We start from the raw sequence: 19,443 nt of genomic DNA on the forward strand, positions 1-19,443 counted from the left end.
AGCCTGGGCTGGGTTTCATCAGCCGGGAGCCTTGATTGCATCACTGTGACTGCATCACTGTGACTGCTCGCTGTTCCAGGGACCCAGCCAAGGTCGGGGAGATCACGGAGTGGGTGTGGCTGAGGAGGTGCAGGCTGGCTGTTGTGACTGCCGGCCCAGCGGGGAGGGATTCATGCGATGGAGCCTTGCTCTGGTTATCTCTCATCATGGGGGCAGAGGGGGAGGAATCCGGGGACCAGCCCTTTCAGGAACACAGGAGGGCAGTGGGGCTGGGAGTCCCTGGGGTCCCACTCAGTTCTCATAGATATGCCCTCGCTTAGCCAGGTGCCCAGCTCCTGCCTCAGAATCACCTGGGAGCTTGTTTAAAAAGTCCAGTCCAGGGCTTCCCTGGTGGCGCAGTGGTTGAGAGTCCGCCTGCCGATGCAGGGGACACGGGTTCGTGCCCCGGTCCGGGAAGATCCCACATGCCGCGGAGCGGCTGGGCCCGTGAGCCATGGCCGCTGAGCTGCGCTTCCGGAGCCTGTGCTCCGCAACGGGAGAGGCCACGACAGTGAGAGGCCCACGTACCGCAAAACAAAACAAAACAAAACAAAAGTCCAGTCCAAGGCCTGTAGCAGTGGTTCTCAACCAGGGGTGACTTTGCCCCCGGACAGTTGACAATATCTGGAGACACTTTTGGTTGTCACAGCTGGAGTTGTGGCAGGATGTTGCCAAACATCCTGTAATGCACAGGACACCCCCCCAAAAGAACCAGAATGGCTTAAAATGTCAGTAGTGCCGAGGTTGAGAAACCCTGCCATAGCAGAGTCTAGTTCTGGCAGGGCCTGGGAATCTTCATTTGTGACAAGCCAAGGAGTTTTCAGTGTTGACCCGAGTCTGAGCAGCTCTGTCCTCCCAGGCCTCGCCAACCCCGTCCGTAGATAGTGGCCACAATTGAGCTGCCCCCTGCCAGGCAAGCTCTGTGCCGGGTATACGGTGGCGACCAGACAGATGTGCAGACGAGTACTTGCAGCCAGGCTGCTGGGGAGGAGGTGAGGGACTGAGGTTGGGGCAGGCTGGAGCCCTTCCACGGCTCCCCACTGGTACCCCGGCTTCCCTTCTCTCAGCTTCCTGCTCTGAGACCACTGCTGGCTGTGCCTTCACTCCGACTCCGGGGAGGGGCCCCAGATGATCCCTGTCTGTGAGGACCCTGCGGGCCGTGGGCAGCCTGTGGCCAGGAGGTGGCTCCCATGGAATTGACCCCTCATCACCTGCGTGATGGAGACTGGGGGGTGCTAAAGCTCTGAGATCTTGCTCCATTTCCTGGGCAGTGAGGCTGGTCTGGGCCAGGTGCTAGGGAAATGGCAGTGAGCCACCCTCGGGGAACCATGGCACCCGGACTCTGGGGTGGCCTTTTGCTGGGAGTCCCAAACTTCCCCATCTGAGAGGCCGAGGTTGGTGGCTCACTTCAACCCGGTCTGCTGCCCTTCACAGCCTTTGAGGCGTCTCGAGTTGTTGGGGCCCTGGGAAGAAGCATTCCCTCCTCCCAGGTGTCCACTCACCTTCCTGCTTCTGAAGGGAGCCAACATGGGGAAGAGGTGAAGGTGTGGCCTTGGGTCAGCATCCAACCCTATTGTTCAGTCCAACCTTGCTTGGGCTTGTTCTGCCCTTCTCTGGACCTCAGTTTCTTCATCTGTAAAATGGGAATGATACTGGCACATACCTGCTAGGATTGTGGTCGTTGCTCATGTATATAAAACACATGTCCTGTAGAACAAGCTCAATGAACAGGACTGGGTTTTACTGTTGATTAATTAAAGATGAACCTGGGAGGCAGGAGCGAGTGTTCTAGAGCGAGGGTCCCGCTCTGTGCAGCTCTGTCTTGAGCTCTGGGGAGGCAGTGGTGGCAGATAGGTGCCATCTGTGTGGGGCCCCGACGGTGGCCAGCTGCCTTTCTGGGTCACTGACATACGGTAGGGCAGGTGCTAGAAAGATGTGGCTACTACACACCCATCGTGCCGGTAGAATTCCTTGCATCGCCCCTCTGGGTGAGCAGTGGAGAAAGGAGCTGGACACGGCACCGCAGGGTCATGCGACAGCCCCACGCGGTGGGCAGCGTCACCCTTTCACAGATGAAGTCCAGGCTCCCGGTGGTGGGCCTCCGGGTCACTCATGCAGCCCTACCCTCACCTGCCTGATTACCCACCTCCCCCCGGCCTTCTCTCACCTCTTCCTGAGAGCCACCTCCTTCCTTCTGGGTCTTCCTGGGCTCTTCCCACCACCCGGGCCATCTCCCCGCGTCTTTGCCCAGCCAACCGCAGCCTAGAGGTCCCAGCTATGGCGTCACTGCCCCGACCAAGTCAGGGCCCCAGTCTGTTCCGCTTCCTCGCAGCCCCTTCCACTTCCTTGGAGGCTGGTGGCAGTTGTCAGTTGCTTTTTGTGTGAGTCTGTCTCCCCACTCAGCCGGGGGCTCCTGAGGAGGTCTGCTCCCGTTGTGTCCCCACACCCACGTGGGCCTGGCACCGAGCCGGCGTCCACAGTGAGGCTTTGTGGATGCATCACAGAGGCCCTGGTCGGGATCTGGGGCCAGGGGAGCTCCGAGGGAGACACCAGCCTGGCAGGATGCTCCGCTCTATTTCAGGACAACCCAGAAAGAGCCGGATTCTGCCAGCGGGCTGCGGTGGGTGGAGAGGGCTCGCCCTGCCTCTCTGGGATTTGGACATCTAATTGTGTATCTTAAAGCTAAAAACGAAACTCCCCTGAAAACCCAGTCTCTGTAATTACCTATCCCTGGCAGCATGGAGCTGGGGACTCAAGCCCTGAAACCCCAGACTAAGGAGGCCATCTTCATCTCTTGCCAAGGGGCGCCCGGTCCTGCCGGGAGGGTGAGTGTGGGCCCAGGCCTTGAATCAGGCAGATGGGCATTCAAATCCCTTTGCTTTTGACCAGCTCTTCTAACCTCACACCCTTTTCTCATTTTTCAATTTCAAGTTCAATTACAGAAACAATTCTTGGACAGACACGAAGACAGTGGCCCTGCGGTTCCTCACCCCACCTTAGCCAGACCCGCTCCGAGCTCCCTCCTTCCTTCAGCCATTGTCTCCTCCTGCCCCTTTGCAGGTGGAACAAGCCGCTCGGCTTGGGAGCCCGGAGTCCAGGGCTCTGGACGGTGTCCTCTTTGGGCTTGGTGCCATCATCTTTACATTTCAGTTCTCAGCATGTCCTGAGCCACATTAGCAGGGCAAGCGGGGGTTGGGGTGGGGGCGGATGCACAGTCTTGTGTGTTCTTTTTTGTTGTTGTTTGTTTGTTTGTTTGTAGTACGCGGGCCTCTCACTGCTGTGGCCTCTTCCGTTGTGGAGCACAGGCTCCGGACGCGCAGGTTCAGCGGCCATGGCTCACGGGCCCAGCCGCTCCGCGGCATGTGGAATCTTCCCGGACCGGGGCACGAACCCGTGTCCCCTGCATTGGCAGGTGGACTCTCAACCACTGCACCACCAGGGAAGCCCCCTGTGTGTTCTTAATGAGCATCTTCTTTATGGTTTTTCGTCATAGATGCTCATTTGTTGTAATTTTTTCACGCTCTTCCTCTTTCTGGCTCACTGCACCTGGGGAGTTGGGGAATGTATGCAGAGATCCACGTTTCCCACACAGGCCCTGTCCCTGCCCCCAGGGCCACAGTCCGTTGAGGTCATGGCTGGTGTCAAGCGGTGCTCAGCTTTCAGGATCCCGGTCACCCTTCAGGGCTCTTGGCAGCGCTGCAGTGGGCCTTTGCTGTTCCTGGGGTGGCTTTTTGGCCTCTAGCCTCCTCGTGCCTTCTTTTCGCGGGCTTTCTCTAGTTGGGGCGAGCGGGGGCTACTCTTTGTTGCGGAGCATGGGCTCTAGGCGCGCAGACTTCGGTAGTTGTGGCGCGCGGGCTCAGTAGTTGTGGCTCGCGAGCTCTAGAGCGCAGGCTCAGTAGCCGTAGTGCACGGGCTTAGTTGCCCGGCGGCATGTGGGATCTTCCCGGACCAAGACTCGAACCCATATTCCCTGCATTGGCAGGCGGATTCTTAACCACTGCCCCACCAGGGAAGCCCCTCCTAAGCCCCTCCTCGTGCCTTCTTAAACATGTCAGGCATATTCCCACCTCAGGGCCTTTGCACTGACTGTTCCTCGTGCCTGGACTGCTCTTCCCCCAGGCATCTGTGTGGGTCACTCTCACCCCCTTGGGCTCTTTGCTCAGATGTCACCTTCCCATTAACACCTTCCCTGGCCGTCTTTCCCTCAGGCGCCCCCAACCCAGGCACTGCCTGCCTCCTTCCCTGTTCCTTTTTCCTCCATAGCACTTACCACCATCTGTGTGGTTTTGCCTTATTTTGTCTGTCTCCTTCCTGCTGCCAGACTATAAGCCCCTTGAAGGCAGGAATTTCTGTTTTGTTCACTGTTTATGTCCCTAGGGCCTTCAGCAGTACCTGGCACCTGCTTAATAAGAGATTTTTGAATGAATCAAGCCCCTGAGATTCCCTCAAACCTGGCCTGGCAAGCTCCCACCTGGGGCTCATGGTCCCCTGCTTGGCATCTTAATTCCTGTCTTTTTTTTTTTAATGAATGCCCCCTCACCCCCACCCCTGAGCCTGTGCTCATCTTTCATCTCCCCCCATTATCCCTGCCCTGTGCCTGAGAGCCCATACCACCTGACTGAGGGTGCCCAGCTCCCTGTCTTCAGAAGGCTCTGGAAGCGGCTGCAGGGCTGAGTCCTGGCTGTGCCATCTCTGGCTACAGATGGGCCTGGAGTCAAGGCCGGGCTCTGCTCCTCACCACTCTGTAGCTGTGGGTGAGTTTCTCAGCCTTTCTGAGCCTCATTTTCCTCATCTGTAAAGTGGGCCACGATAACACCCAACTTGCAGCGTTCAAGAGTTCCAGGCAGCACACAGTAGGCCCACAGGGAATGGCCACTGCTGGGGTGTTTGTTTTTATCCTTGCTGTGACCTCCTGGGTGGGCCAGGGCGAGGCTCTGAGCTTCGTCCCATGGGAGTGGTGGCATTTAAGAGTGTGTGTTTAGAGCCCTGTGGAAACATGAGGGAGGCCCAGGGCTGATCCCGTGAGCCCTGCCCCTGCCCACCTTCCCACAGGGGGAGAGGAAACAGCCTGTTACCTGAGCCTGGGAGGGCTCCGCGTGGCTTTCTCTGGCCAGGCCTGCAGGAACCACGGTCAAGCAGGCTTCCTGGCCGGGTGTTCCCATGGCAGACTCACAAAGGGGAAGGGAGAGCGCCCACGATTCGATATCGGCTTTTGTTCCCAGACACTAATCCTAATTCCTCTGGGTGTTTCAACACGCTCAGCACTGTGAGCTTCCTCCTCAGGCTCCAGCAGCTGCTTCCAACTCCTGGCTGGCTCGAGCAAGTGGAGGGGGCGGGCGGAGATCTGAGGGTCCACATGGGAGCCCTGGCCGCCCCCTAGCTTTCCCTGCTTTCAGGCTTGGGCCTTTGGCTGCTTGGGAAGTATTCTGCTCTTTTCACCCTTCCATTCACCTCCTCAGGGCTGCTTTCAGCCTCTGCCTAAAACCGGAATCCATAATGGCGAGACAGAGGCACTGTCAGAGGAAGATTCAAAGTTCTCACCATGGTCCGGCATGACCTACCCCTGTTCCCTCGACAGCCTCGTCCCCTCTGCTCCCCTCCCCCGTCCCGTTCAGCCGCTGGCCCCCATGCTGCTTCTCCACTTGCCAAGCTTGTTTCTACCTCAGGGCCTTTGCACTTGCTGTTCATGCATCAGGGCAGATCTTCCCCCAGTCTTTGCTCAGCCCACATCCTCACTTCACTCCAGACCTTGCTCAGACGTCACTGCCAAAGGGCTTTCCCTAACCACCTGCCCAAAGTAGCAGCCCCCACCTTCTCATTCTCTATCCAGTACTCCCTACCCACCTTCCTTGTTCTGTTTTCTCCATTTTTCTCTCTTTATTTGAACTACCATGTTTTCGTTTTGGTAACAGCTTTATTAAGATGTAATTCACAGACCACACAATTCACCCATTTAAAGTGTACACTTTGGGGGCTTCCGTGGTGGCGCAGTAGTTAAGAATCCGCCTGCCAACGCAGGGGACATGAGTTCAAGCCCTGGTCCGGAAAGATCCCACATGCCTCAGAGCAACTAAGCCTGTGTGCCACAACTACTGAATCTGTGCTCTAGAGCCCACGAGCCACAACTACTGAGGCTGCACGCCACAACTACTGAAGCCCGTGCGCCTAGAGCCCGTGCTCCGCAACAAGAGAAGCCACTGCAATGAGAAGCCCATGCACCACAACGAAGAGTAGTCCCCGCTCGCCGCAACTAGAGAAAGCCCGCATGCAGCAGCAAAGACCCAACAAAAATAAATAAAATAATTAAAAATAATAATAATAACGTGTACAGTTTGGTAGTTTTTAGTATATTCACAGAGTTGTGTGACCATCACCGCAGTCAATTTTAGAACATTTTCATCACCCCAAAAAGAAACTCCATACCCATTAGCAGTCGTTCCCATTTTTTCCCAGCTCCCCCATCCCCTGGCAATCATCAGTCTTTCTGTCTCTTATGGATTTGCCTATTCTGGGCACTTCATAGAAATGGAATCATATAATGTATAGTTCTTTGTGACTGGCTTCTTTCACTTAGCATAATGTTTTCAAGGTTAATTCACATTGTAGCATGTTTAGGTGCTCAGTTTCTTTTGATTGCTGAATAATATTCCATTGTATGGATATACCACATTTTATGTATCCATTCACCAGTTGATGGACATCTGGATTGCTTTCACTTTTGGGCTATTATGAATAATGCTGCTGCGTACATTTGTGTGTGTACAAGTTTTTGTGTGGGCATATGTTTCATTTCTGTTGGGTATATACCTAGGAGTAGGATTGCTGAGTCGTATGGTAACTCTATGGTTAACCTTTTGAGGAACTGCCAGACTGTTTTCCAAAGCAGCTTCACTAGTTTACGTTCCTACCGGCAGTGCGCAAGGGTTCCAGTTTCTCCCCATCCTCATCAACACTTATTATCTGTCTTGATTATAGCCATTTTAGTGGGTGTGAAGTGGTAACTCGTTATATAGTTTTGATTTGTGTTTCCCTGATAGTTAATGATGTTGAGCATCTTCTCATGTGCTTATTGGCCATTTATATATCTTTTTTGGGGAAATGTCCGTTCAGATCATTTACCCATTTTTAAATTGGGTTGTTTGTCTTTATTATTGAGTTGTAAGTGCTCTTTATATATTCTAGCTACAAATCTCATCATATATATGATTTGCAAATATTTTCTTTCATTCTGTGGGTTGTCTTCACTATTTTGATGGTGTTCTTTGAATCACAAAATTTTAAAATTTTTATGAAGTTCAAAATATCTATATTTTTCTTTTGTTGCTTGTACTTTTGGTGTCACATCTAAGAAACTGTTGCCTAATACCAGATCATGAAGAGTTACCCCTATGTTTTCTTCTCAGAATTTAATAGTTTCAGCTCTTAAACTTATGAATTACTTATTGTATACGGTGTGAGAAGTGAGTCCTGCTTTATTCTTTTGCACGTGTATATCTAGTTGTCCCAGCAACGTTTGTTAAAAAGGCTGTTCTTTCCCCCATTGGCACCCCTGTTGAAAATTAACTGACCATAAATGTGAAGGTTTACTTCTAGACTCTCAATTCTATTCCATTGATCTATGTGTCTATCCTTATGCCAGAACCACTCTTTCTTGATTATTGTAGCTTTGTAGAAGTTCTGCATTCAAGATATGTGAATCCCTTAATTATGTTCTACTTTCTCTAGATTGTTTTGATTATTCTGGTCCTTTGAACTTCCAAGATTTAGGATCAACTTGTCAATTTTCTGCAGAGAAGCCAGCCGAGATTTTGATAGGGATCATATTGAATTTTTAGATCAATTTGGGTGTATTATCATCTTTTTTTTGTGTGTGTGGCTGTGTTGGGTCTTCGTTGCTACATGCAGGCTTTCTCTAGTTGCAGCGAGCAGGGGCTGTTCTTCATTGCCGTGCATGGGCTTCTCATTGCGGTGGCTTCTCTTGTTGCGGAGCACGGGCTCTAGGCGCGCGGGCTTCAGTAGTTGTAGCATGCGGGCTCAGTAGTTGTGGCTCATGGGCTCTAGAGCGCAGGCTTGGTAGTTGGGACGCATGGGCTTAGTTGCTCCGCAGCATGTGGGATCTTCCCGGACCAGGGCTCGAACCCATGTCCCCTGCATTGGCAGACGGATTCTTAACCACTGCACCACCAGGGAAGCCCGGGAGTATTATCATCTTAGCAATATTAAATCTTTCAGTCCACGACTGTGGGATGTCTTTCCATTTATTTAGATCTTCTTGAATTTCTTTCAGCAATGTAGTTTGTAGTTTTCCAGAGTATACGTTTTGTACTTCTCTTGTTAAATTTATTCTTTTTGATACTATTGTAAATGAAATTGTTTTCTTCATTTCATTGTGGATGTTCACTAGTACTGTATATAGAAATAACTGATTTTTGTATATTGCAACCTGGCTGAGCTCATGTATTCTAATAGTTTTTTTAGTGGATTCCTTGGGATTTTCTACATACAAGATTAAGTCATCTGCCAAAAGAGGTAGTTTTCGTTCTTCCTTCCCACTCCCAGCAAAATGTAAGCTAGTCATTGCTGTGGCCCCAGTGCATAGAACAGGGACTGGCACACGACTGGTGCTCAGTTACTTGAATGAATGAATGAGGAGAGCCGCCATGGCTGGGTCAGATGATGCTCCAGCCCAGGGTTCCCACTCCTCCTTTGGCACCTGCTTCCTGAGGGTCCCTGCCCATGTCCGCTGGCGGGTTGGGAGCTGTCCCTTCCTCCCCCCCTCATCTCTAGCCCTGACCTTTTCTGTTTGTCCCCAGTCTGCAGGGGTTGCTGGACTCACCTTCCTAACAAGGTCAGAGCATTTTGGTGATTGGCCCCAGCCCAGGTTGCACAGTGAGTGTGAGGCTGCGAGCCCAGGTCTGCCCGACTGAGTCCTGTTGCTTCTTGTCACAGCCCTGGCAGGATGTGGGGAAGCCATGGTCCCATCCTCAAAAGACTTGTGGGGCTAGGAAGGAGCTCCTCATAGAGGCTTGGCTCGGGCGCTTTCATCGGCTGAGAAACCAAGAGTATGTTTGTTCCTCACTCATGCGATTCCCTCTGCCAGGAACCGTCTCCCCCGCTTGCTACTCCCCCCTCTTCATTCGGGTCTGAGCCTGAATGCCACCTCCCTGCAGCCAGTCACCTTCCCTGACTCACCCCTTCCCCCACCCTGTCCTGGTGACACTGAGTCATCAGTGGGCTGACTGTCAGATGTCAGTCTGTGAATCAAGTCCACCACAGCATCCAGCACCTGGCACATACTTGGGACTCAGAGACATGGGTAGACGCCTCGGGTTCAGATTAGGGCCCTGCTGGCTCCACAACCCCAGGGGGTTCTGTCTGCCAGGCTTTCCCGAGCCTCTGACCCATGAACCACGGTGATGGCTGAGCGCTCTGACTCTGCAGTTGGACCGTCCTGAGTTCAGATCCTGCTTTGTCCATCACTGGGGGTGTGACCTTGGGTGGTCTCCGGGAGCCTCAGTGCCCTCAGCTGTAGAAGGGGTGGCACAGAGTCTCCTTCCAGTGTTGCCGTGAGAAGCAGGCCAGCCCGTGTTCAGGGGATGCTCAATCTGTGCTGACCCTCCGCCCACGGGCCCCCGTCTGGCCATTAACCCGAGCCCCTCCGGTCTCCAGGGTGTGGAGCGGTCACTTCCTCAGCTGTCCACTCGCCATTCCTGTTAGTGGGATGAGGCTGGAGATCATGTCTCGTACGCCTGCCCCTCCCTTCCTGCCGTGGCAGGGGGGCTCATTTCCAGCACGTGCCGCTGCCACCCCCGGGGCCCACCGGCCCCTGAGGCAGCTGGAGAGGCTCGGGGGACTGCTCCCACTGGCTCCCACTCACCCCCAGGGCACAGGGTGCCTCCCCAGTGCGGGGGGTGCAGAATTGGTGGGCTTGGTCATGCTCCTCAGGTCCAGGAGGCGCTCCAGGGGCTGGAAAGCCAGCACCCCCTCCCCCACCCTGCCCTGACCCAGTGGGGAGGGTTGAGCACGTGGCACCAGAGCCAGGCTGCCTGGGTTCAAGTCCCTACTCTGCTCTGCCAGTGGTGGGCCTCGGGCCGGGGTCTTAGCCCCAGAGCTCCCGGTTTCTTTGAACGTGGGCTTGGACTACGGGTAGTAGCTGCCCCAGACGGTTGCTGGGAGGGTTAGCGTGACCTTGGATCGCCAGCACTTGGAGAAGGCTCCTGTGGCAGCTGGTTTTGCGAAGTGCTTTGGGTGGTGCCTGGCACACAGAAGTGCCGTGTGAGCGTTAGCTGTTGTTGTTATTATTATTGTTATTATTACTGGTGAAGAAGGGGGCTCTGGAGCCAGGCAGCACTGGGCTGAGGGCCAGCTGTTTCCTGGCTGGGCAGGACTGGGCAGTTTATCTGGCCTCAGTTTCTTCATCTGTAAAAAGGGCTGGGAGTCCATCCTGGCAACACCGCTGTGAGGCTCACTTGAGAGGGCCAGAGGCAGTCCAGCTGGAGGGAGGTAATGGCGGCCAAAGGAGCTACTCAAGACCCCAGAGCAAGGTTGGGGGTGAGACAGGCAGTGCTGGAAACAGACAGCCGCCCCCAGCCTGATCTCACCCTCGCCTTGTGTTTTTTTCATTTTTTATTTTTATGTTTTTGTTGGTTTTTTTTTATAACACGTACAACAAGCAGATTCTTGTTATGAAAATACAGTCACTTTGTGATACAAAGTGAAAAGTGAGAGTTTCCCTCCCCGTCCCAAAGGTAGCAGGGCCCTCACCTCCCTAAAAGTGGACCCTGTACCCTTGTGCTCACTGTCCCTCTGACCCGCAGGGAGGAGGTGCAAGAGAACTGTGTGCGGTGGCGGAAGAGGTTCACCTTCGTGTGTAAGATGAGTGCCAACCCGGCCACCGGCCTGCTGGACCCCTGCATCTTCCGTGTGTCGGTGCGCAAGGTGAGAGGCCAGGGGGCGCTGGTAGGGCCACTGGGCTGCTGGCTTTAGGCCTATGCCCTGAGTGAGTCAGTCAACCCCTTTTCTTGTCCTCCTTCACTGGGAGTCAGATTGGGGGGTGAGGTGGACTGGGGAGACCCATGAGGTCCCTGGGATCCCCTAGTCATCCTGCTGCCTTTCTCTGTTTCCCATGCAGGAGCTGAAAGGTGGGAAGGCTTACTCCAAGGTAAGCGGGGCCATGTGAAGGGGCGGTGGGGTGGGACGGGATGGGTGGGTGGGACAGGCATGAGAGAAGCTCCTAGACGAACCTCCAGCCGCCTCTCTTGCCCCAAACAGAAGACGCCCTGCCCTCCATGAGATATATTATTTTTTTGAAATATCTTTTTTTTTTTTAATTTATTTTTGGCTGTGTTGGGTCTTCATTGCTGCGCGCGGGCTTTCTTTAGTTTCGGTGAGCGGGGGCTACTCTTCGTTGCGGTGCGTGGGCTTCTCACTGCGGTGGCTTCTCTGGTTGCGGAGCACGGGCTGTAGGCGCGTGGGCTCAGTAGTTGTGGCTCACGGGCTCTAGAGCGCAGCTCATTAGTTGTGGCGCACGGGCTTAGCTGCTCCTCGGCATGTGGGATCTTCCCGGACCAGGGCTCAAACCCGTGTCCCCTGCATTGGCAGGCAGATTCTTAACCTCTACACCACAAGGGAAGTCCCTGTTTTTTTGAAATATCTTTATTGATAGTCTTTACACTTAACATAAAGGCAGTGGATGCTTGTTGCAGCACAAATGGGACAGAGGTTTTCAGAGTGAAAGGGTGGTTTCCACCCTATTTCTCTCTAGGCCTCCTCCTCAGACTCCACCATTTTGATTTGTTAGGGTCTTTCCAGACCTTTTAAGAAAAAAAAAAAAAAAGCATGAAATATACATCCAGAGCAGTGAATAAAACGTGTGCATGTGGTTTAGAGGATCATACAAGGAGCACCCTATGTGTGTACTTGCGCACACGCAGGTGATATGATATTTAAATTCACAAGAGGGACTTGTTCTAAACAGATTCTGCAACTTGGATTTTTACTTACCAGTACATCATGGGCATGTTTTTGTGTCATCACAAATTTCCTTTTGCTCTCTAACAGTGGCGGGGCCCATCGTTTGGCTGGGTGAAGAGGGCTCGGCCAGGCCCCGCTGTTGCACATCTGTGTGGTTGCCGGGCTTTCCCTGTGCCCACAGACAGTTCAGGCCTACGCATTAAAACCTTTTCCACTGGGGAAGGTTGGGGAAGACGGCTCTGCAAGGGTTACCTCTGGCTTTGAATCAGCCTGCTCTGCCCTAAGCCCCCTTCTCATGGGGACTCTCGCCCACCCTCTGCGGCCTGGGGAGGCGCCCTGCAGCAGGGGGTGGGCTCAGTCAGTCCAGAGGGGACATGCCTCTGCCTCACCTCACTCTGCGTGGAGAGCCCGAGGGAGGTGCTGTGCAGGGCGTGTTCCTTCCCACCGACCAGAGCCCAGGAAGCTCAGTGGACCAGGCCTTGTACTCCGCCTTGGCCAGGGCGCTGATGCCCTCTCCAGAAGCAGAGGGCAGGGTGGCTAGAACCAGGCTGTGGAAGATGCTCTCGGAGTGGAGATTTCTCCTCCCGTTGATGCATGTGCGTGAAGGACAGCCAGGAAAGAAACTGCCAGCAAACAGCCGAAACTGCCACCTCCTTCCCCCTCCCCCCCACAAACCTGCTATGTCACATGTCAGACCTGCCAGGCCCTTCCCTTCCATTCTTTAATCAAATCTCCACCACAGGCTCAGCTCCCCTTAATCAGAGGAGGAAGCTGAGGCCCAGAAAGGTGGTGAGACTTGACGCTGATCAGGCCTAATGTCAGTTCTGGCTCTGCCGGTTAAGGTGTGTGAGCCCCTGAGCAAGTCACTTCCCCGCGCTGAACCTTAGTTTCCTTGTCTGAAGCACGTGCCCTAAGCTCTGCAGTAGAGACTTGCATGCAGCAGGTGCTCAATGAATGTCCCTGATTGGCTTGGTTCGTCTTCCAAGTCACCAAGCCCAGCATCCCCCCAACCTCACCCTCCAGGTCTGGCAGACTTGGCTTCCACCCAGGAGGCCTTCTCAGCTCATACACCATGTTCTCACACTTTCTCGCTTCCCTCCGCATCCCTTACTCCCTTCTGCATCGCAGGAGCAGCTGGGAGTTCCCACCAGCCCCTCACTCCAGCTCCCACCGGGGTCTCCTGCTCACCCTGCAGTGCCCTCCACCCTCGCAGCCCAACGCCAAGTTCCCACGGGCCTTCCCTCCCCTCCTGTCCGCTGGCCTGGTGGCTCCCACAGCACGGCCTTGTTTCCCAGGGAACAATGCGTCTGTGTCACAGACAACAATGTCCTTTCATCTTGGGCGCTGCCCTGGTGCACGCTGGGACACGGCACAAAGGGAGCTTTGTGCAGCTCAGGGATGTGAGCTCCTGGCTTTGCCACGTTGGAGCCGCCAGCCCGGGCCTCTGTCCTTGGGTGCCGGTTATGCAACAGTCATTCCGGGCCGTGGGGTGGGCCTGAGGGCCCTGCCTCCCCTCCCCATCCCACCTTGCCAAGCTAACCCTTGGGCTGCCAGCCATGCGCCCGCACTCCCCTCAGCCTCCCACCCTCTCCTCTGTCCCCACAGCTGGGCTTTGCCGACTTGAACCTGGCGGAGTTCGCAGGCTCGGGCTCCACGGTGCGCTGCTGCCTGCTGGAGGGATACGACACGAAGAACACCCGACAGGACAACTCCATCCTCAAGGTACCAGGGCTCTGCTGCCCCATCCGCCCCCTCCCACCAAGGGGCGGGGGCAAATGTGCTCCTTGTCAGTGTCCCCTGAACGGTTGTTAAGAATACAGGTTCTCACCCCAGACAGGCAGTGAGAGACCCTGGGAAAGACGTGGGCCCTGGGGTCAGGAAACCACCATCAAAGGCCTGACTCAGGCACTGGCCTCAGTTTCCCCATCCACAATCAGGGGTCAGGGGTGGACCCAATAGTCTCTTTAACGCTTTGGTGAGCACTTTCGGTGAGCTCAGCATGGCTGAGTGCTTACCACCCCTTATCTCGTGGTGCCTGACAACAGCCCCGTGGGGTGTGGTATCTATCATTGGCCCGTTTTGCACCACAGGGGGCTGAGGCACAGAGGTTAGATCATCCGCCTGGGTCACAAGCAGAGCTGGCACTTGACCCTGCGGTCCAGCTCCTAACCACTGCCCACACGTCATGAGGCAGCCTGAGCTCCCAGAGCATCAGTGAGCAGATGGACTGCCATCCCCAGACCTGGCAGAGCCTGGCAGCTGCTCAGAGGGCCCAGCCACGGCAAGGCTTCCAGCCGGGGCATCACCCTCCCCCCAGGCAGCTGCCTCTTTGGCCTCTTGGGACAGAGATATCTGGGCATCCGCTGCCAGCATGCCTCTCTTCCTCGTCCCCACACCCTTCCACCTGGCTGAGAAAACAGTCTTGTTGTAACCACACCTCTGCGAGCTGACCCAGCGGGAGCATGTTATGCCTGGCAGAGCCGGGCAAGGGGTGGCAGGCAAGGGCTCTGGGGCATCCTGGGCCTTTTGCCGAAGAAACCAGAGGCACCTGAAAAGGTCTAGGCTAGTTGTTGTGAGAGCCAAGCCCTTTCAGCCTCGCCCCAGTGGCCCAGTGCATCCTCAGGCCAGATCAAGGCCCCAGGGGCAGGTGGCCTCCAGTTCAAGGCCATCTCCCCCACATCCTGTCTGCAGGGCCTTGAGCAGTCCCTTCCCCTGAGTCTGAGTCTCAGTTCCCTCGTCTACAGCCGAGGGCCATCACGTACTTTGTAGGTTGCTATCATGGCCAAGTGAAACAATCCACTAAAAACAAAGCCTCACCCCAGCGGTCACCATTGTTGTCAGAGGTGTCCCTGTGATCTGAGCACCTCTCTCCCACCCCATCACCCCTCTGCCTGTCGCTCCGCCCCAGCTCAGATTTGGGGACCCAAACCTTGCCTTGTTCAGACCATTGCCAAAATCTTTGCCCGAGTGGATGTTACATTTCTAATGGCTTCTTGCTTTACTTTATTCAACAAACTTTCACAAGCCCCTGCCCTCTGTGTTGGAATCTGTGAACCCCTCCCCGCCGCGCAGGCATCGAGAGCCTCCCTCCCACCTGCTCACCTGCTCTGAGGGCTGCGAGGGGTGCAGAGGACGGGGAGTGTCTGCGGCTCCTCCCTCGAGGGCCTCACAGTCTAGTTATAGTTTTGCAAAGACAGTAGCTGACTTTCCCTCCTCACTCACCCCGTGCCAGCTGCCAGCATCCTCTCCACTATTCCACGAGGTAGGCGTTAGGATCAGTTTTGTCCCCTGCATGAGGAAACTGGGCTTCACTGAAGTTTGGTGGCTTCGCCAGGGCCAGCAAGGGACAGAGATAGGATCAGAGTCCAAGCCCATCTGAAGCCAGAGCAGGGAGGCCACAGGGAGGCCGGGCGCCTGGGCTGGGGGGTGGATGGGGCGTGGCTGATTTCTCCGGCTTTTGTACAGATCACCATTGGAATGTTCCTGCTCTCTGGAGACCCCTGCTTCAAGACGTGAGTGCTGGTGCAGGGCGCCTGAGGGGTGGGGGCTCTGTCCTGGACACGGGGAGGGGGGACAAGGGACTGTCCCCTCCTCCAGGCTTTTGGGTTCCCCTGTCTTCTCCGACCCCAAAGTGGGGCACTCCGGTCACACCCATCTGTCTTCCCAAGGCCGCCGTCCACTGCCAAGTCCATTTCCATCCCAGGCCAGGATTCGTCCCTGCAGCTGACGTGTAAGGGTGGCGGGACCAGCAGCGGTGGCAGTGGCACCAACTCCCTGACAGGGTCCCGGCCCCCCAAGGCCCGGCCCACCATCCTCAGCTCAGGTACTGTTCCTCACCTGCCCTCCCTACCCTTCCCATGGCCGAAGGCTTTTACCTCCCCATATCCCTAGGTCCCAAGGGGGATGCTTGCTGAGAAGGGAAGGCTAGTGGGATGGCGTGCACCCACCCACGCTTCCATTAGGCAGGCGTCTGAGCCCCTCCTGTGATCCGGGCTCTGTGCGTGGCCCCAGGATCACAGCAGCGCCCTGGACCGAGACTAACCGGGTCCCTGGCCCAGCAGGAGAGACAGGTGTCAATGAGACAATAAATATGTCAAATGCATGTCCACCTACAGCTGTGACGAGAGGTGTCAGAAAGACACAGAAGGTGTCCGCCTGGGGACGACCGGGGAAAGTTCCCTGAAGGAGTGTCATTTGAGCTGAATCTGGGGTGTGGTGTGCAGTGTTCCTGGCAGAGGGATGTCCTGTGAGCTCCTGCTCTGCTACTTGCTGCGTGACCTTGACTGGCCGTTTTGCCTCTCCAGGTCCCAGCGTCCTCCTCTGCAAAATGGGATCAGCAGTAGCAATCACATCTTGGGTTGCTCTGGGGATGAACTGAGCAAACGTACGTGCGTGCCTTGCCTGGCACGTAGCATGTCCTCTGTATTTCCCAGCACGTGTTTTGTTAAATTATCATTATTACTAATATTATGAAAAATGCAAATGAGCTTGAATCCCCAGAGGAATCAGTGTGGCAATTGAGAGGGGGAGGTGATACCAGGAGAGAAAGCTCCAGCCTGCAACCACCCGCCAACCCTGAGTGCTGTGCGGGGTGAAGCAGGCCCCTCCGAGCATGAGCCTTGGCCTCTGCACCCCTTCCCAGGGGGTGAGCTCAGAGCTGGGAGGAGGACTGCCCCTTAGCTGATCAGTAAGCAAGGTGGCACGCGGCGGCCCTAATTTGTGCCACAAGGGTAATTAGGGCACAGGGCCTCAGGCCCTGTTTGCTGGGTGATTCTGCCCCCAGGGGATGGGAGCAGTGAGGGACCCTCTGACCCCAAGGGCCAGCTTCCCTCCACTCCCATTTTTCCTGCACACCCAGCCTAGTGTGGCCCAGAGCTGGGGGCTGCATGCAGGAATGGGGGCTCCCCAGCTCCATTGCTCTCTCCAGCTTCAGGGTGGGGGTCCCCAGAGGAGAGATCTGGGGACCAGGCCACTCCAGCAAATATGGGGCCTCTTGTGCAAAGTAGAAGAGGTGCCTCTCCCACGGGGGGTGGGATTTGAGCCCCCACAAGCCTCTATAGCTGGTTTTCTGCCTCTCGCTCTCCCTCTTCTGCAACCCCTCAGATGCGGAGAACCTGCTGACTTGAAAAGCCATGTGGCTTTGGGTGGGGACACAGGCAGGCCTGGGGTCCATGCTATGGCCTGGGTGTGCTCATCTCCGAAGAGAGGATGGATGAGTCCTTGCTTCCTGTGTGGACCAGGAGGACTGGTTGGGGGTGGGGGTTACTCATGGAGCCCTGGGCAGACCCTGCCTGGTTCCCTGGAATCTCCTGCTGTCACTGCCTGAAAGTGTGTTCCCCGCCTCCCACACCCCCTTCTTCACTCCATTCCAGCTACACAGACCCAAGCCCATTCGAGCCTCAGGGCCTTTGCTTATGCCGTTCCCTCTGTCTGGAAGGCCCTTCCCCTGATGCTGCTTCCTTCTGGCTTGCTCCCTTCCACACATCCTGAAGGTTTCGCATTAAGGCCAACTCCTCAGAGAAGCCTTCCCTGATTCCAGGCTGGGTCAGACCCCCCCATATGCTCCCTACTCTGCACCGTTCGCCAGTTGTGGTTAATCATGGGTCATTTCTGTTCAACATTCTTCTTTCCCACCACGGGTGCCTGTGACACCATGTCTCCTGTTCCCAGCACCCGGTAGAGCGCCCGGCATGGAAGATGTCCCCAACAGGTATTTGTGGAATGAACGAATGACCCTGGGTTCGAGTGGTGACCTGCGGCTCGGGGCAGGTTGCTGCTGCTCCCCTGGACCTCAGCTTTTCAGTCTCTTAAATGGAAATACATAATGTGCTCTCTACCCACCAGCCCCCCACCCCCCCCGCCACACTCAGAGGACGAGCAAGGGCGAGGGCGGGCACACTGGTAACCCCTGCCCCTACTCGGCTTCCAGGGGTGCCAGAGGAGCCGGACCAGAACCTCTCCAGCCCCGAGGAGGTGTTCCACTCCGGCCACTCCCGCAACTCCAGCTATGCCAGCCAGCAGTCCAAGATCTCTGGTGAGTGCCCGCCCCGCCCCTTGCCCTTGGCCTGCCACCTTCCCCGGCCCCCCGGCTCCCGGTAATCAGCGTCCCGACCGCCCCGCAGGCTACAGCACCGAGCACTCGCGCTCCTCCAGCCTCTCGGACCTGACGCATCGCCGGAACACGTCCACCAGCAGCAGCGCCTCGGGCGGCCTCAGCATAGCTGTGGAGGGTCCCGAGGGCGGCGAGCGTGAGCACCGGGCCCCCGAGAAGCCGCCGCGGCCACCCCGGCCCCCACATCTGTCAGACCGCTCGTTTCGGTAAGTCTCACCATACGTGCTCCTGGACAGCAGACCCCGCCGGTGGCTCCCTGAGCCTCTGCTTCTCCATCTGTAACAGGGGGACAAGGGGGCCCCTGCCGCAGTGGCGTGGGCGTGGCTATTCAACCAGCTGACGCTCACAGGCGCGGCGCCCCGGCCTGGCACGCATGCTCAGTGAGCTGTTGCTGCGTGCGGTTTAGTGTCCCCTCTGTCCCCGTCTGCTCCCTTGCTCTGCAGCCTCTCAGAGGCTGGTACTTAACCTCTCAGGGCCTCTGTGGCCTCCTCTGTAAAACCAGGTCGTAGCAGCCTCCGCACATAGGGTTTGATGTGAGGGTTAAATGAATACAGTCTGGACCAGCTCTCACGTGCACTTTGAGCATCCTGAGTGCTGCGGGTGCTTGGTCCTGTCGTCGTCGTGCCTGTTGCTGCCCTGACTGGTGTGACTCTGCCCCCCGCCCCGCCCCAGGAGGAAGAAGGACTCCGTGGAGAGCCACCCGACCTGGGTGGACGACACGCGGATTGACGCTGATGACATCGTGGAGAAGATCATGCAGAGCCAGGACTTCACGGACGGCAGCAATACTGAGGGTGAGCTGCCCGCGCCGGCGGGCCAGGGACGACGCCCAGGGGCTCCCTGGCAGCGCCGCCCCACTCAGCCCCCATCCTTCCCTGTGTCCCCACAGACAGCAACCTCCGGCTGTTCGTGAGCCGCGATGGCTCCACCACCCTGAGTGGCATCCAGCTGGCCAACAGGTAGGGCTGGAGGTTCTGGGTGGGTCACGAGTGTGGCTCTGGGGCATAGTGGTGAGAGGATATGGCCTCTGCAGCCCACTGACCTAGCTTTGAATGCCAACTGTTGTCAGTGTGACCTTGGACCAGTCACTTCTCTCTGAGCCTCAGTTTCCCCATCTGTCAAATGATGTGGACCACACCACCTTACCTGGAAACCTGGGACAAAGGCCCTGGGTTTGGTTTTGGGGGTTCTGAAGAACCTTGGTAAGTGCCTAGCACAAGGCTTGGCACATAGCAGGGGCTTAATACATCTTTATTTTGGATTCTACTTTCCTTTCCCTTCCTCCTGGATCTGGGAACTCCTAAAAAAATGATGATGAT

General features: G+C 56.0%; 1 protein-coding gene across 1 annotated transcript in view; it reads left to right on the forward strand.

Moving 5' to 3' along the window:
• EEIG1 (estrogen-induced osteoclastogenesis regulator 1) overlaps window positions 1-19,443 on the forward strand; it is a 37,043-nt gene that overhangs the window by 13,753 nt on the left and 3,847 nt on the right. The window contains exons 2-10 of the mRNA XM_060101608.1: window positions 10,857-10,977; window positions 11,171-11,200; window positions 13,618-13,734; window positions 15,478-15,524; window positions 15,681-15,835; window positions 17,942-18,046; window positions 18,135-18,330; window positions 18,797-18,918; window positions 19,014-19,083. Of these exons, the coding sequence (XP_059957591.1) occupies window positions 10,857-10,977; window positions 11,171-11,200; window positions 13,618-13,734; window positions 15,478-15,524; window positions 15,681-15,835; window positions 17,942-18,046; window positions 18,135-18,330; window positions 18,797-18,918; window positions 19,014-19,083 (963 nt within the window). The remainder of the gene's footprint in view (window positions 1-10,856; window positions 10,978-11,170; window positions 11,201-13,617; window positions 13,735-15,477; window positions 15,525-15,680; window positions 15,836-17,941; window positions 18,047-18,134; window positions 18,331-18,796; window positions 18,919-19,013; window positions 19,084-19,443) is intronic.

This window comes from Mesoplodon densirostris, chromosome 6, assembly GCF_025265405.1.
Source record: "Mesoplodon densirostris isolate mMesDen1 chromosome 6, mMesDen1 primary haplotype, whole genome shotgun sequence".
NCBI classification, from domain to species: Eukaryota; Metazoa; Chordata; class Mammalia; order Artiodactyla; family Ziphiidae; genus Mesoplodon; species Mesoplodon densirostris.